The sequence below is a fragment of the Onychostoma macrolepis genome, chromosome 06 (genome assembly GCF_012432095.1).
Source record: "Onychostoma macrolepis isolate SWU-2019 chromosome 06, ASM1243209v1, whole genome shotgun sequence".
NCBI classification, from domain to species: Eukaryota; Metazoa; Chordata; class Actinopteri; order Cypriniformes; family Cyprinidae; genus Onychostoma; species Onychostoma macrolepis.
In genome coordinates, this window is record NC_081160.1 from 32865237 (window position 1) to 32883793 (window position 18557).

General features: G+C 34.8%; 1 protein-coding gene across 3 annotated transcripts in view; it reads right to left on the reverse strand.

Annotated features, from left to right (window-relative positions):
• The window catches only part of gli1 (GLI family zinc finger 1), a 71590-nt gene that overhangs the window by 19299 nt on the left and 33734 nt on the right, over positions 1 to 18557 (reverse strand). For 2 of the 3 annotated variants that reach the window (XM_058779239.1, XM_058779240.1), the window contains exons 2-4: positions 4163 to 4266; positions 918 to 1069; positions 698 to 796 (exon numbers count right to left, since the gene is read on the reverse strand). In XM_058779239.1, coding sequence (XP_058635222.1) covers positions 698 to 796; positions 918 to 1069; positions 4163 to 4266 — 355 coding nt within the window. Of the gene's footprint in view, positions 1 to 697; positions 797 to 917; positions 1070 to 4082; positions 4121 to 4162; positions 4267 to 18557 lie in introns of those variants that run through there. The other variant, XM_058779241.1, reaches the window with a different exon arrangement.

Sequence of the window (18557 nt, forward strand, 5' to 3'; positions counted from 1 at the left end):
AATTAACAACAGGAAATAGAATATTTATTAAATTTATTTAGAATATTTATAATACCCTAAACATTTAGATAAGGGTTTTCCAATCGGGGTTTGTGAGTTTATGAAAAACTAATCATTAATTAAATCATATAAATATAAAATTAAAATGAATAGACAACCAAAATGAAATTCTTCCATTTTTCAAATTTTAGTTTGGATAAATTAACCATAAAAAAGTAAAATTAAAAAAATAAATAAAAACAACTAAAATCAACCAATTGGATACAATTGGAATTGTGAGTTGATTAATAGCTAACAATAAAAAAAAAATTAATTAAATAAATAAACATTAATAAATCATGTGAGCTGATGAAAAACTAATAATCTAAATAAATAAATATATTAAAATTAAAATTAAAATAGACTAAAAAAAAAATTATTTTATTAAATATTTTATTATTTACCTGCATGTCAGGTGACCATTAACCCACATTAGAGAATCACGCGAAAGCAAATGTGTTGTTAAATTATTAAAATATCAACCTAAAATCATAATTGATGTATTATGAACAGACATGAATTAACAATGAAAAATAGTATACTTATAAATGAACATTAATCGAGAATAATCAAATGTAGGGTTTTTTCTCCTAAAATAAAGTTGTCATGTTTTAGAAATGCTTCATGTTGAAGTCGACTGTGTAGGGTGTCATCTCACCGTCTCCTGATCCCATGTGTTCAGATCCCGGCTGGTTATGCATGAAGTTGTGATGAGATCCCATCATGCTCTGGTTACAGTAGGGGGCGCCGCTGACACCTAAAACAACAACAACAACACCGTTAATGCTTTTAACACACACTTTATTTCCTCAGACTGGCAGTTAATGTGAGAATCCTCATTTGCGTCTGATGAGTGAATGATAATGACGAGCACTCACTCTCTGGCGGAGGCATCCCGCGGTGTCCCATCATGCCGTGCGGCGGCCGCATGTAGGGGTCCATACAGGCTCCTGGGGTCATGGAGGGGTTAAACATCTCTCTGCTGTGGGGTAACACCTCGCTGTAGGGCGATCGCACTGACGGAGCCAGTCTGCACACACAGACACATGCACTATTAATTATTATACAGAAAATAATTTTAAAAAAATGATACATACACACATACTTCAATTAATTGTTATATATACAAAATAAAATATATTAATAAAATTAAATAATAATAATTATATATATAATAAATTATTATTTTACTTACACTAAATTAATTATTGAATAATCAATATTGAATAATTAATTTAATTATTAAACTTATATATATGTAAATAATATATACATGTGTATTTTATATTATATAAAGTTACAGTCACAGTATATAAAGTTATAAGTATGCTTAATTCATATATACTTAAATTACATCTAAATTAAAGTACATCTAAAAAGTATAAAATTAATTATATATGTAGTTTTTTTAAATACACACATCTACAGAAGAAATTAGACCTATAGAAATAGGTCTAATACATACATATATAGATGATACAATATATACTTTATAAAAACATCTATATCTCCATCTCTTTTAAATTAAAAAGTATAAGTATGTATATGCTTTAATTAGAACATGTATAATATAAATAAATTATTGTAATATAATCGATATATAATATAATATAATATAGCAGGCATATACATCCATACATAATATATTTGAGTGTCACTATACACTCTCAGAAATAAAGGTACAAAAGCTGTCACTGGGGCGGTACCTTTACAAAAGGTACATGTTTGTACCTAAAAGGTCCATTTTGGTACCTTAAGGATACATATTAGTACTTAAAGTGTACATATTTGAACTTAATAGGTACAAAAGTGGACCTTTTGAAAAGGTACCGCACCAGTGACAGCTTTTGTACCTTTATTTCTGAGAGTGTACAAGCACAAGTACTAAAGATAATTGACTTGCTACTAAATAAAGTGGAGAACATTAGTGAGGGTTTATTGTGATTCCTCCATACGGCCACTAAGAGGCGCCACTTCCTTCAGCTTTTCTTCAGAGTACCTCTAAGGAAAGACTAGAAACACATCATTGGGAATCCCCAACATTCCTCCACTTTCCTCTTTCTCTACCTTCCCATATTGATCAGTCTTTCCCATCTCTTCTGTCTGTCTGTCTGTCTGTCTGTCTGTCTGTCTGTCTGTCTGTCTGTCTGTGGTGATGTGATGCAGAGTGGTGTTCAGTGACGGTGGTCTCTGTAATTACTCTGAATGCTGTGTGTGTGTGTGTGTGTGTGTGTGTGTGTGTGTTCCAGTGCTTTAATCTCCTCACACTAATCCAGCACAGCTCGCTCTCTCTCTCTCTCTCTCTTTCTCCTTGTTTTCTGCCTCTCTCTCTCTCTCTGTTCACACTGCTGTGGATCTGTTGTTCTCTCTTTTGCAAATGTGTCTCTGTTTTCTCTCTCTCTCTCTCTCTCTCTCTCTGGAAAAGATCATGTTCAATGAGCATCTTTGCCTTGTTTTCTTAAACATTCCTAAAAGAAGACGATCTGATAAGCAAAAGCAATTAAGAGATAAATATTAACATTTAGACTTATTTCAAATATATTTATTACTGTTTTCAGAGAATTTACCTTTAAAATGAGATCTGTTTCATTGTATATCCAAGTGAAAACCCAAGCAGTCGTTTCGCAAGTGAATTTATATTGTTTTAAGAACGTTTTGTGCTTGAAAACAACATTTTTAAGAAGTTTTTGGGTCGTTTAGAAAGGTTTTCCTTCGTAAAACTTTAGTATACTGTAGGCAACTTTTGTAGACATTGCTTGATATTTTTGTAAGGACTGTTCCATTAAGATCTGACTGTTTTTTGGTTGACACGACTGAATAAAGTTATTCTAAAATTCAATTCTGTCTCTCTGAGGAAACCTGAGTCTGGTTTGGTCAGTCATGCGGAGAGTTTCTGCTCTCTGACCAGTAATAAGCAGCTGTGAGAGAGAAAACGGCCGAGAGACACAGAGAAACTCAGAGAGAGAGAGAGCGAGTGTCTGAAGCCGGCTCAACATGGGTGGCATTTAGCAGGAGGAGGAGGAGGAGCGAGAGACTGGATCTGACCTCATCATTAATAACCAGCATTAACCTCAAAAGAGCCAGAATGAACCCAAGCATGATGGTTAGACGGTTAGAAAACTACCAGATAAAATCATTCTAATATATTTCTTTGCTTAAAAAACTGCAAAGGTCAAACTATAATTATTGAGATTGCACAGCAGTTACTAGTAAAGTTATAAAATAATCATGAGTCAGTGAGAATGAGCCAAATTATTTAACTTGACAATTACCTTAAAAAATACCAGCCATAAATAACTCTAAATAATTAATAAATATTAATAAAACAATAAGGAATTGTGTTGTAGTTCCTTAAAAAAAACATTTTTCCTGATTGGCTCATTTAATTTTGAGCCAAAACAATTTTTTTGTTCACTTACTGAGACATTATTCAATATCTTAACCCATGGATTCCCAAATGTTTTTGTTATCTGAACCCAAAACTTTTATTTGAAGTACACCTGAGATTTTGAGTTAATATTTCAATAATTTAACAACGCATTCATATGTTCTCTGACATTGGTTAATGACCACATTAAACAACAAATAATATATTTAATATATTATTATATTTTAATATTATATTAATATAATTATTAATTATATTTGTATAATTAAAAATATTAATATTAATATCATTAAATATTATATTAATATAATTTATATTTAAAATAAATATCAATTATTTATTCATAAATATTTTGTTCTAAAATAAATAAATATTATTATATTTATTTAAATAAATTTAATTGCTTTTGTCTTAAAATTATTCACGCAAAGTTGATATCTTTTGATTGAACTGATTGTTAACTTTTCATCAACTTACAAACCGTGCGGTTCCTCACAAAACCTAGTTTTGGGAACCCTGTGCATAATTCCATTATTTTTGTTACAGAATCAGCATTAATCTATACAACATGTATTATCTAACTATAAACACACGCGCTTCACACTGAACCGGTTTTGTTTGTTTGTTGGTTGGTTTGTGTTTGCTTTTGCTCTACCTGTGCGTTCATGTGGAGGTCGGCTGATATGAATCAGATGTGTTTTAGTGAGGGATTGTGGGTAATGTGAGTGATCGTACCCTCGGCTCGGCTGGTTGGCGGTGTTGTTGTAGTGGTACAGCCCTTGGTGCGGCTGCATATCCACTGGCATTGAGACGAACACACCCGCTACAGCCACAGACCTCTGCAGGAACACACACACACACACACACACAACAGCGTTAGAGCTGATAAAACACACACAGCACAGCTTATGCATACTGAGCTTCATAATACTGTGTGTTTTCATCTTGCACCTTTCTTTAAAGTCAGTAGGAGCATATTAAAACAACATGATTTGAGTACCAACATAGCACTTTAAGTAAAGAACATTTTTCTAGACACCTACATGGATATGCAATACACACACTGTCATGCAAGCATATGTGTGTGTGTGTGTGTGTGTGTGTGTGTGTGTAGGTGTATATCTGGTAACGTGTGCTAATGAGTTTCAGGCGCTAAATAGAGATCTTGTATGAAGCCACAGCTGCCCGACCCAATAAATACCATGAGGGAGGTCTACACACACACACACACACACACACACAGCACATATGGACACACACCTGTCAGAACTCACAGGGGAAACACAGGCATGATGGGGACAAAAATGTCCCCATCAGTCAGCTAAAAAATAACCTGTCAAACAGGTAAAATATTTTTAATTTATTTTTTAATTATGTATATATATATATATATATATATATATATAATTTTTTAACATATTTTAACAATTTGTTTTAAAATTATTTTAATTTTATTCTATTTACATTTTAAATTTATGCATTTGGCAGATGCATTTATCCAAAGCGATATCTTTCATGCATTCTCTAGGAATTGAACCCATGATCTTGGTGTTGCTAGAGAAGTGCTCTTCTTTTTGAGCTACAGGACGGCTATTTTATACATATATATTCTACAAATATAAAAAAACCCAAAAAACTGGTAGAGAAACCCTGTCCAACAAGCTGTACTAACCAAACATGATGCTGCATGTTTCCAGCAACAAGCAGGCTTCATGTCAGAGTGACACAGTGTTTGGAGTGGGATTTTAGACCAATGAGATTTCACGGTGGGCGGGGCTACACAGAACAAAAACCAAACAACTGACAAAACTCTCTCATCATTTGTTGCTGTTTAGGACAAAACTCAGATTGAGTTTGAGGCAGTAAAGAAATTAATACTTCAGTTCATCGAAGCTGCATTAAATCGATCAAAAGTGTCAGTAAACACATTTATAAAGTTCCAAAAGATTTCTATTTCAAATAAATGCTGTTCTTTTGGACTTTCTATTCATCTGTGGATCCTGAAAAATAAATGTATCTCAGTTTCCACAAAAATATTGTGCAGCACAACTGTTTTCGACATTGATAATAATCAGAAATGTTTTTCGAGCAGCAAATCAGCATATTAGAATGATTTCTGAAGATCACGTGACACTGAAGACTGCAGTAATGATGCTGAAAATACAGCTGCGCATCACAGAAATAAATTACAGTTTAACACATATTCACATAGAAAACAGCTGTTTTAAATTACAATAATATTTCACAATTTTTACTGTATTTCTGATTAAATAAATACAGCTCTGGTAAATACAGACTGATTGCTGGTTTTGGTGGTGCATCTTTTCTGTGATGTCGAGTGTAAAATCTGTTGGCGTCTTTCAGCAGACAGACTGTAAAAGGGTGTAAAAGTTGTTAGAGTCTCGCACGCCCTCATCTGCAACAGCTTTCCTCTCTCTCTCTCTCTCTCTCTGTTGGCTGCTGGTCTCGCTCGCTCTCCTCCCATCCCCCTCTCTCTCTCTCTCTCTCTCTCCCTGCGGATCCTCCTCCTCTCTGTCGAGGTGGGTGTTCTGGCTGTTATGACTTGGAAAGGATAATGGCAGCTCTAATGTAGCCAGCCGTTCCTGATGTGGCCCAAAACGAGAGGAATGGGCCGGGTTTGGGATCGGACCAACCACAGCCAGATTCCACCTCCATTTCTTCCCCTCCGTCTCTCTCAATATCGTTGTTTTTCTTCAATGGTAAACTTTGTTTTCCAGCTCTGGCTTTGTTTTCATAACCCGACTCAAACGCCCCTCGACGAATTCTTCACTCGGTTATTCCCTCGGAGCCACAACAACCCGTTTACTAACCCTACAGCTAGTTAACTCAAACACCAGCTCATTAAAATGCAAATAATCAGTCTGATTTATTTAGCTTTTGAGCCTGTTCACAACAGGGTTATTATAGATAACTAAAAATGAAACTCAAATTAAAACCATTGTTACTTCAAATAAAATAACATCAAGGACAATGGAAAAAGTTATGGAAAAAATGGAAAAACTACTTTTTTTTTTTTACTTTCAAAGTAAACGAACTGTAATACAATATTAAAAACTTACTTCAGCTCTTTGCCAACAACATAATTTTACATACATTTTTTACATATTTTAAATGTTGTTTAACTTGATGTACTAAAATAACTAAAACTGAAAATGAATAAAATAAATAAATATATATATATAGAGAGAGAGAGACAAAAAATCTACAAATGACTAAAAACAACAATTATAAACATTTTAATTAAAATTAAAATTAAAATGGAATATATGAAAACTGATCCAAAATATTAATAAAAACTATAATTGTATTTCAACAATATTCAACATTTATATTGAACTGAATTAAATCAACATTGAGCTGAAGTCATTTCATAACTGATGAATTTTATAACACTCATTTTACTGTTTATTTTTGTGAAGCTGCTTTGAAATAATCTGTATGGTATAAATCGCTAGATAAATAATAAAAGTGAGTTGATTTGACCTGAGAAAGACAGAAAGTTGAAATATGTGGCTTAAGTGAGTTAATAACTCACAAAAGCATTATTTAAGTACATGAATTCCAGACTGTTGCAACGAATGTTGCAAGAAAGATTCTTTTGGAATTAAATCGCTCCACTGTCGTCATGGGAACCATAAACTGTTTAAAGGAAGCTTCAGTGAAAAGGGCGTCTTCTTTTTCCAACCTCTCTTTCTCTCCTGTGACGTCCATACCTGTGGTTTCCCCAAACCTCACACCTCCATCTGCTCTCCCTCTCCTCATTTACACATGACTGTACCCAAAATCAGCTCGTCTTTTCTTCTGGGTGAAGAAGTAAAGCGGCTTCACCAACAGACTCGCAGCTGCTGAACACACTTGTGCTTGCTTACCTTCACACACACACACACACTCTCTCTCTCTCTTCCTCTATGACCAATCTGCCCCAGAATAGCATCTCTAAAGCCTCGTAATAGCAGCAGATTTCCTGTGACCACAAGAATTATGTGTGAAATAGACAAAATATCCATAATCGCTGTGAGCGGCCCTACTGGTGTGTGTGTGTGTGTCTGAGTTTTCCAGCGCTGGTAAAGTCAACATGGCTAATACTAGCCCACCCATAACACCCTAGCAACTGCACAGTAACACCCTGGCAACCACCCAGAACACCTGAGCTGCAAAAACGACTAATTGGTATTTTTGTTTTGTTTGTGCGAAAAATAATATTATCAATATTAATCTATTATAAATAATATTGTTTTCCCTCTGATTTTTTTTTTTTTTTTTCAGAAAACAAGACTTAATATCTCTTGTCACTTTGCAGCTCCAGTAATGCATCTTGATTTGAGAATGTTTAGATATTTGTTCTGGAAAACAAGACAGCTGAGTCATTATTGCAACCACCGAAATCTGCATAGCAACACCCTGGCAACCACTCATAGCTGCATAGCAACACCATGGCAACTACCAATAGCTGCATAGCAACACACTGGCAACCACTCAGCTGCATAGCAACACCATGGCAACTTCCCATAGCTGCATAGCAACACCCTGGCAAGTCAATTAACCACCCACAGCTGCATACGGCCAGCAGCCATATCACCCTGCAGCCCAAGACTGGTCACTCACTGAAGCTAAGCAGGGTTGAGCTGGTCAGTACCTGGATGGGAGACCTCCTGGGAAAACTAGGTTTCTGCTGGAAGAGGTGCTAGTGAGACCAGTAGGGGGCGCTCACCCTGTGGTCTGTGTGGGTCCTAATGCCTCAGTATAGTGATGGGGACACTGTACTGTAAACAAGCACCGTCCTTCGGATGAGTTGTTAAACCAAGGTCCTGACTCTCTGTGGTCTTTTAAAATCCCAGGATGTCTTTCGAAAAGAGTAGAGATGTGACCTTGGCATCCTGGCCAAATTTGCCCATTGGCATCTGACCATCATGGCCTCCTAATCATCCCCATATCTGCCGATTGGCTTCATCACTCTGTCTCCTCTCCACCAATAGAAATATTACCAAACGTTAGAATTAGACACTTTGTCAATATGGCAATGATAACAGCAAAGAGAAAAGAACGATCCAACCGCATGTCAGCGCACGTGATTAACCGCTCACGTGTTACGCGCTTATATTGCGGGGTGCCACTCACACAGAATGCGCTTTTGTGTTGATAAAGATGCGACGCAGGCAGTGGAACAGGAAAAAATGCAAGAAGATGGGAGTGAACTTCTTTTAACTTGAGCGCCGTGTTTTTAGAAAGCTGTTTCATGCAAGAGACACGAGCGCAGCAGTCAAATACGTCCATGTTTACATAGAAAAAACAATGGAAAAGCAGCGCAAGCGAATAAAAAACTGTAACTACTACTCTATGTCTGATATTTCATGTTTGCATCATGGTGACAGGCTGAAAGCTGCTGTTATTTCTACAGAACATTTATAGTTAATAATAGTCTACTGGTGTTATACCTTCAGTCATTCTGAATTTGAATTACCTTGACATTTGAGATTTTTTTAGAGCATTTTCCTCGTATTATTTCTGGACATATATGTATAAGACAAGTTTGTACAAGATGTAGTTGTAGTTCATGCACCTTTTCTCAAGTGATTTACATCATGTTGACAACTTCATGTGTGGTGCACTTGGAATAGAATTTTCTTTAACTCGAGGGTTAATAAAGAAAAAGTTTCTTGAATCATGTTGTAGTTAAATTTTTTGAAGTTGACTAGTTAAAAATCATAATAAAATCGATAGTCGGTCAAACATTCTGAAGAAGAAAAAAAATTAATTAAAATATTGAGATTTTAATTCTTGGCTATATCGCCCAGCCCTAGCTAAACCTTGGCAACCACTCTCAATTGCATAGCAACACCTAGGCAACAACCCATAACTTCATAGCAGCACCCTGGCAACCACTCACAGCTACATAGCAACAGCATTGCAACCACTCACCGTTGCATAGCAACACCCTGGCAACCACTTACAGTTGCATAGCAACACCTTGGCACCCACCCATAGCTGCATAGCAACACCCTGGCAGGTCAACCACCCACAGCTGCATAGAAACAGCCTGGCAACCACCCACAGCTTCATAGCAACAGCTTAGCTACCACTCATAGCTGCATAGCAACACCAACTAGGCCTACTGCTGCATACAAACAGCCTGACAACCACTCACAGCTACATAGCAACACCTTGGCAACCACTCTCAATTGCATAGCAACACCTAGGCAACAACCCACAACTTCATAGCAGCACCCTGGCAACCACTCACAGCTACATAGCATCAGCTTTGCAACCACTCACAGTTGCATAGCAACACCCTGGCAACCACTTACAGTTGCATAGCAACACCTTAGCACCCACCCATAGCTGCATAGCAACACCCTGGCAGGTCAACCACCCACAGCTGCATAGAAACAGCCTGGCAACCACCCACAGCTTCATAGCAACACCTTAGCTACCGCTCATAGCTGCATAGCAACACCAACTAGGCCTACTGCTGCATACAAACAGCCTGACAACCACTCACAGCTACATAGCAACACCTTGGCAACCACTCACAGTTGCATGGCAACACCCTGGCAAGTCAACCACCCACCTCTGCTTAGCAACACCTTGGCAACCACCCACAGCTTCATAATAACACCCTGGCAACCACCCACAACTTCATAGCTAACCCTGGCAACCACTCACAGTTGCATAGCAACACCTTGGCAACCACCCACAACACATCATGGCAACGAGTTTTCCACATGCAAGCATCACTTTCATCTTGAGGAAATGTCAATCTAGTTTTTAAACGGCTGTGAACTCTTACTGTAAACAAACACGCAGCAATCACAGCAGTTACTGGAAACATGAACACCAGGAATCCAGCAGAACTTCATGACTGAAGAAACTCCACAGGAGACCAGCCGATCATCATATACACACACGACTACTGACAACTGACAACTACAACAACACAAACACATGAGCCATTTACACAGACCCACAATACTGATTATTATAAAATTACAAAAATATGCGTACACAGAGTGTGAGAATTTCACTCATTAGATACAAAATATCAAGTGGCATTTATAGTAAAGGAAAAAGCACAAAAACATTTTAGAAGCAGAAGTTTGTCCGGTTTGATAAAAGCAATGAATAAGTCAACAGCAGTTGATGAAATGATTAAAAAGCGCTGAAGGAAAGTGGTGCGACTGATGAAGATCCGGCAGTGTCTGCGCGTGCGAACGTGCTCGTTGTGTGGTCCTTTTGGGTCAGAACTCATTCATTGCACTGCGATAAAGTCATACTTAGTGTTTATACGCATGTGTAAATCATCTGTAAGGACGTGTGTGTGTGTGTGTGAGAGTCTGTTCAGTGTTCAGTGTGACTGGACCCGAGCCGAACATCACGGTCTCTCACTGTAACAAACACTGATGCTTAAATGACTCACAGATCTCTGAGATATTAATTCCTTACATTTCTGAAAATCATTTCACATAAATACTCTGTTTGGTATTTGTAAACTTCAGTTTTATCACTTGAACAATGGTGACAAAACTGTAATAATATAAACATTTGTCATGTATTACATGCTATATATATATATATATATATATATATATATATACACACACACACAAATATTTTACCATGTTTACATCAATTAAATAGTTCTGCATGTAACTAATTATACTTACCAAACACTTGACATAAACATAAAAACATAAGAGAGAAGTAATTAAAATTAATATATAAAAATTATATTGTTTTTTTCATGCAAAAAATTCAATCAATGATATTAAACAATAAATAAATAAATTAATAATATATTTTAACTAACTAAATAAACATCTAAATAAATAACTAAATATACAGTGCTGCTTGAAAGTTTGTGAACCCCTTGCAGAATCTGTGAAAATGTGAATAGTTTTAACAAAATAAGAGGGATCATACAAAATTCATGTTATTTTTTATTTAGTAGCCGGGGGGTGAAAACTTTTTGCATTTGAAGATCAAGGTGAATTGTACTTAATTTGTCTTTTATATTTATATAATATAAAAAAATATATTTCTACAAAATAATAAAAATTTGGACATCTTCATCCTGTTCAAAAGTTTTCACCCCCCAGCTCTTAATGAATCGTGTTTCCTTCTGGAGCATCAGTGAATGTTTGAACCTTTTGTAATAGTTGTGTTTGAGTCCCTCAATTGTCCTCAGTGTGAAAAGATGGATCTCAAAATCATACAGTCGCTGCTGGAAAGGGTTCAAATATGCAAACGATGCTGGAAAACTGAAGATTCTGCAGGACATGGAGGATTTTTCTGAAGAACAGAGCTCAGTTTAACTGTTCAGAACTAACAAGGGACTCATGAACAACCATCACAAAACAAAAAAACAGTCGTAGATCATCCAGGAGACCACACACAGTATTAAGAACCAAGGGTTCACAAACTTTTGAAGGGGGTTATTTAATAATTTCAGCTATTTATTTGTCTTGTGGACTAAATGTAAACATCTTTTATGTAAAAATATCTTACTCAGGAGTCAGGACAGTACTAAAAAAAAACAACATGCATTTTGTATGATCTCTCTTATTTTGTTAAAGGGGTTCACAAACATTCAAGCAGCACTGTATATATATTTAATATATATATATATATATATATATATATATTTTTTTTTTTTTTAAAGATAAAAATATGACCCATTTTAATGCTTAATTGTTTTTTTACATCATAAAATATTTGTAGTTGCAGTTGCATTAGTCGGATTTCAGACACTAAATTAAAATGAAAATTAATATTTCACTACTGTCAGTGTGCTACTGCAGATTATAAATGGACATCAATAATATCAAACAAACAAACAATAAATAAATAAATATATTTTTCAAAAGTGATAAAAAAATGTAACCCATTTTAGTGTGTTTAGTGTTTTTTTTTTTTTTACATTTTCATAACACATTTGTAGTTGAAGTGCACTTGCATTAGTCAGATTTCGGACACTAAATGAATATTTCACTACTGTCAGTGTGCTACTGTAGACTATAAAATTACAGTAACAGCATTCAGGCCTGTTCTTACAAAACCTGATGTGATTAAACCACATGAAATCATTCCAGAAACTATCCACACAGAGTCTGATGACTAACTTTCTGAAATATTTGCATAGGAACGTGTAAACTATGACGGACTGAGCGATCTCTCATCAACGGGGACATTCATTTGTTCGCCACACTTCAGCTCCTTCTTTCAGGCGGAGAAAAAGCTTTTGTTTCCTCACTATACGGATCCCGGGAGCTCTAAACCGAGCCACTCACACAACAGCTCCGTCATCGAGGGCCATTTACATAACTAAACACTAACAAATGAGCACATCAACTCACTGAGAGACAGAGAGATGAGAACTAAATGAGTGTTAGCTGTTCTTCGGCTCAGTGTACCGCCATATTCCTGTGTGTGTGTGGCCTGTTCCTCAATGATTCACCGCTCATATTACACACACACACACACACACACACACAGGCTGCCAAACAGCTCTCAACACCCAATAGCAGATAACAGCCTCACATCTACATAAAGAGCACAGACTTCAGAAGAGCCTCGGCCCGAGGAAAACAAACACCCATCACAGGTTTATTAGCGCCGACAACAACAGTCCACAATTATGCTCTTTTTGGGTAGAGAGATAAATTCATAAATTCTTTTGAATAACACATATTATTTCTAAATAATATTAAACAATTATGATTTATAAAGAAATAATTTAAACAATAAATATTAATATAAATAATATCTAAAGTGTTGTCATTAACTAAAACTAAACAAACTAATAAGAAATATTTTTCTTAATTGAAATTAAGCTGAAATAAAATATAAACATAAATATTATAACAACCACTGATATAAGTTTAAATTGAATTACTAACTGAAATAAAACCAAACTAAACTAAAACTACTTCAAAACAGTCAAATAAAAACTAATTATTTAGAAATAGGCATTATTAAATAAATTTATACTATTTATAATTTTATATAATTAATAATTATTTGTATATTATTTTTATCAATATAATATTTATTTAAATAAATAGATATAATAAATATTAATAGAAATAAATATGAAAATAAAATAAAACACAAAAGCACAAGATTAAAATGAAAGCTGAAAATACAAAAAGTAAAAGCTAATTCAAAATGTTAATAGAAACTATATAGTAAATAAATTATATATATATATAGAGAGAGAGAGAGAGAAGGTTAATAATGTTATTTGTCAAGGTAGAGCTTGTTTTCTCCAGGGCTGTGTTTCCCAAAAGCATCGTAAGCCTAAATCAATCATACAGCTATTGCCACCAATGGAGCTACGATCAACTTAGGCTTGCGATGCTTTTGGGAAACGCAGTCCAGACTGGTGCCGCTGTGAGTCAGAACATTCTCAGACAGACAGAAAAAGAGAGAGAGAATCCAAAGAAAAGAAACTTCAAGTGATCTATAGAAAAAAAGGAGGCGCAGAGCTGAACATGAGATGGAAAAAATGTGGGAGCAGGAAGTTGGCAGCAGCGTGAGTGTGTGAGTCTGACTGTGTGTGGCATTGAGACGCCCTCCAGCTCCACACACACACACACACACACACACTGTACACGTGCATATATATAGAGAGCAGATTCTCCAGAGCTGCTGTGAGTCTCAAGCTCAGTGTTCAGATTGACCAGAGGAACATCAGCAGATCTCCATCATCCTCAAGTACAGCTGATTTATATCTGATTCCACAGAAAACAATCACTCATCTCAAAGCCTACCACACACATCCACCTGATGCAGATAAAGGACAAGAAATAGTTTTAGTTACATATATCTGGAGTGCATTTACAGAAATTACTATTACGAGCATTTCATCTTCAAATCACAATAAACTGTTCGGACCTCTTCACACCTGTCTGATGCATAAAATAAAAAATAAAATATTTGCAAAACTGCAATTCATATTTCCAACATACAATGTATGGTTTGTTAGGATAGGACAATATTTTTCTGAGATACAACTATTTGAAAATCTGGAATCTGAGGGTGCAAAAAAATCTAAATATTGAGAAAATCTCCTTTAAAGTTGTTCAAATTAAGTTCTTAGCAATGCATATTACTATTCAAAAATGAAGTTTTGATATATTTACGGTAGGAAATTTACAAAATATCTTCATGGAACATGATCTTAATATCCTAATGATTTTTGGCATAAAAGAAAAATGGATAATTTTGATCCATACAATGTATTGTTGGCTATTGCTACAAATATAGCTGTGCTGCTTATGACTGCTTCTGTGCTCCACATTTTGTGTCACATATATATTTGCAAATGTATTCGCAAAAATTTTCATTATGCCCTGAAAAATGTTCATCAGGGTTATTATAGTTAAGTAAAATGAAAAAACAAATATTTAAAAAAATATATATATTGCAGTTATTATTTTTAATTTAGTTTATCCTGATAAAATTAAATAACTAAAAGTACAACTGAAATAAAATGTATGATAATACACAGACATATTACACACCCAACAAAATTACTAAAAAGTACTAAAATGAAAAATAAAACCAGAAAATATAAAAATCAAAACAATGGAAAATATTAATAAAAACTATAATAGTATCTTGATGATAACTAATTCCAAACAAGAAACTACGCTTTACATAAAATAAGATGCATCACTGAAGAATGATATTGTGGTGTAAAAGAAGTTCACAAAGATGCGTGCAATTTGGACGTGGCCTTCTTAAACTCTTTATTTATTAGTTTTGAGTGACACTAGAAATGCAAATTTACTGCCCAATTCCATAGCAACCACTCAGAACACCCTAGCAACCAGTTGTAAAATCTTCTGCACGTGTCTGATGAAGATTTGCAGCGCTGATCTCATCGGCACCGTTCCCACGTCTCTCTCTCTCAGGACTTAAAGAGGGTCACCCCACAAAAACAGGTTCCTGCCACCCGATCCCAAAGGGTCATCCGCTATTTCCTCATTCATTAGCGCACAAAGAGCCGGAGGAGGTTAAACTCTCTCCTACCTGAGGAGCGCCAGCATTTACAGATAAGAGCGGGAGAGAAAGGCGAGCGAGCGAGAGCTCTCGAGTCGCCGGCTGTAGGGCTCTTGGGAAGTTTGTCTTGTAATTGAATCAATTGTTGACCTCCTGTTCAAACTGGCCGAGCTGCTCGGAGCGGAGAGCCTGCGGAATAATAAACGCTCTCTCTCTCTCTCCCTCTGTGTGTGTGTTGCGGGTTGCGCTCGCCCCTCCTCTCTCCTGCGATTGTGCCGTGAGTCAAAGGCCGTGATTTAGGGGGAGCCGTTCAATCCCTTCACTGCATTCTCTCTCTTTCATTCCTCCTTTTGTTGCAGCGTGGGATGAATTCTAATCATCCGTCTCACCCCTAACCCTCCCATCTCACCTTCACACTGTACGTCTGTCTGCTTTACCCGTCACGAACACCAATCAACATCCAGCAGTCGAGTCTGCTCAATCAGTGTGTTCACAAAAACTGAAAATACCACATTTGATTCAAACTGATTCAGACATATGCATTTGATTCAGGCTGGACTGAGCAAACTAAATCTGAATCAAACTGATTCAGTCATATACATCTGGTTCAAGTTATATCTATTATACTAAATTAGATTAAATTTGATTCAGGTTCAATTAATCATATTAACTTTGATTCAAACTGATTCAGTCATCTACATTTAATTCAGGTTGCACTGAGCATTTGTTTCAAGTTGTATGAATCATACTACACTGGATTCAAAATGATTCAGGTTTAATTAATCACTAACTTTGATTCAAACTGATTCAGTCATATAAATTTGATTCAGGTTGGACTGAGCAAACTAAATTTGATTCAAACTGATTCAGACATCTACATTTGATTCAGGTTGCAATGAGCAAACTAAATCTGAATCAAACTGATTCAGTCAAATACATTTGGTTCAAGTCATATTGGTTATACTAAATTTGATTCAAACTGATTCAGACATATACATTTGATTCAGGTTGGACTGAGCAAACTAAATCTGAATCAAACTGATTCAGTCATATACATCTGGTTCAAGTTATATCTATTATACTAAATTTGATTAAATTTGATTCAGGTTCAATTAATCATATTAACTTTGATTCAAACTGATTCAGTCATCTACATTTAATTCAGGTTGCACTGAGCATTTGTTTCAAGTTGTTTCAAGTTGTATGAATCAGAATCAAAATGATTCAGGTTTAATTAATCACTAACTTTGATTCAAACTGATTCAGTCATATAAATTTGATTCAGGTTGGACTGAGCAAACTAAATTTGATTCAAACTGATTCAGTCAAATACATTTGGTTCAAGTCATATCTATTATACTAAATTAGATTACATTTGATTCAGGTTCAGTTAATCATATTAACGTTGATTCAAACTGATTCAGTCATATAAATTTGATTCAGGTTGGACTGAGCAAACTAAATTTGATTCAAACTGATTCAGTCATATAAATTTGATTCAGGTTGGACTGAGCAAACTAAATTTGATTCAAACTGATTCAGACATATACATTTGTTTCAGGTTGGACTGAGCAAACTAAATTTGATTCAAACTGATTCAGTCAAATACATTTGGTTCAAGTCATATTGGTTATACTAAATTTGATTCAAACCAATTCAGTCATATACATCTGGTTCAAGTTATATCTATTATACTAAATTAGATTAAATTTGATTCAGGTTCAGTTAATCATATTAACTTTGATTCAAACTGATTCAGTCATATAAATTTGATTCAGGTTGGACTGAGCAAACTAAATTTGATTCAAACTGATTCAGTCATATAAATTTGATTCAGGTTGGACTGAGCAAACTAAATTTGATTCAAACTGATTCAGACATATACATTTGTTTCAGGTTGGACTGAGCAAACTAAATTTGATTCAAACTGATTCAGTCATATACATCTGGTTCAAGTTATATCTATTATACTAAATTAGATTAAATTTGATTCAGGTTCAGTTAATCATATTAACTTTGATTCAAACTGATTCAGTCATATAAATTTGATTCAGGTTGGACTGAGCAAACTAAATTTGATTCAAACTGATTCAGTCATATAAATTTGATTCAGGTTGGACTGAGCAAACTAAATTTGATTCAAACTGATTCAGTCAAATACATTTGGTTCAAGTCATATTGGTTATACTAAATTTGATTCAAACTGATTCAGTCATATACATCTGGTTCAAGTTATATCTATTATACTAAATTTGATTCAAACTGATTCAGTCATATAAATTTGATTCAGGTTGCAATGAGCAAACTAAATCTGAATCAAACTGATTCAGTCATATACATCTGGTTCAAGTTATATCTATTATACTAAATTTGATTCAAACTGATTCAGTCATATAAATTTGATTCAGGTTGGACTGAGCAAACTAAATCTGAATCAAACTGATTCAGTCATATACATCTGGTTCAAGTTATATCTATTATACTAAATTAGATTAAATTTGATTCAGGTTCAATTAATCATATTAACTTTGATTCAAACTGATTCAGTCATCTACATTTAATTCAGGTTGATTCAGGAACTGATCATATTAAATTTGATTCAAACTGATTCAGTCATATAAATTTGATTCAGGTTGGACTGAGCAAACTAAATTTGATTCAAACTGATTCAGACATATACATTTGTTTCAGGTTGGACTGAGCAAACTAAATTTGATTCAAACTGATTCAGTCAAATACATTTGGTTCAAGTCATATTGGTTATACTAAATTTGATTCAAACCAATTCAGTCATATACATCTGGTTCAAGTTATATCTATTATACTAAATTAGATTAAATTTGATTCAGGTTCAGTTAATCATATTAACTTTGATTCAAACTGATTCAGTCATATAAATTTGATTCAGGTTGGACTGAGCAAACTAAATTTGATTCAAACTGATTCAGACATATACATTTGTTTCAGGTTGGACTGAGCAAACTAAATTTGATTCAAACTGATTCAGTCATATACATCTGGTTCAAGTTATATCTATTATACTAAATTTGATTAAATCTGATTCAGGTTCAGTTAATCATATTAACTTTGATTCAAACTGATTCAGTAA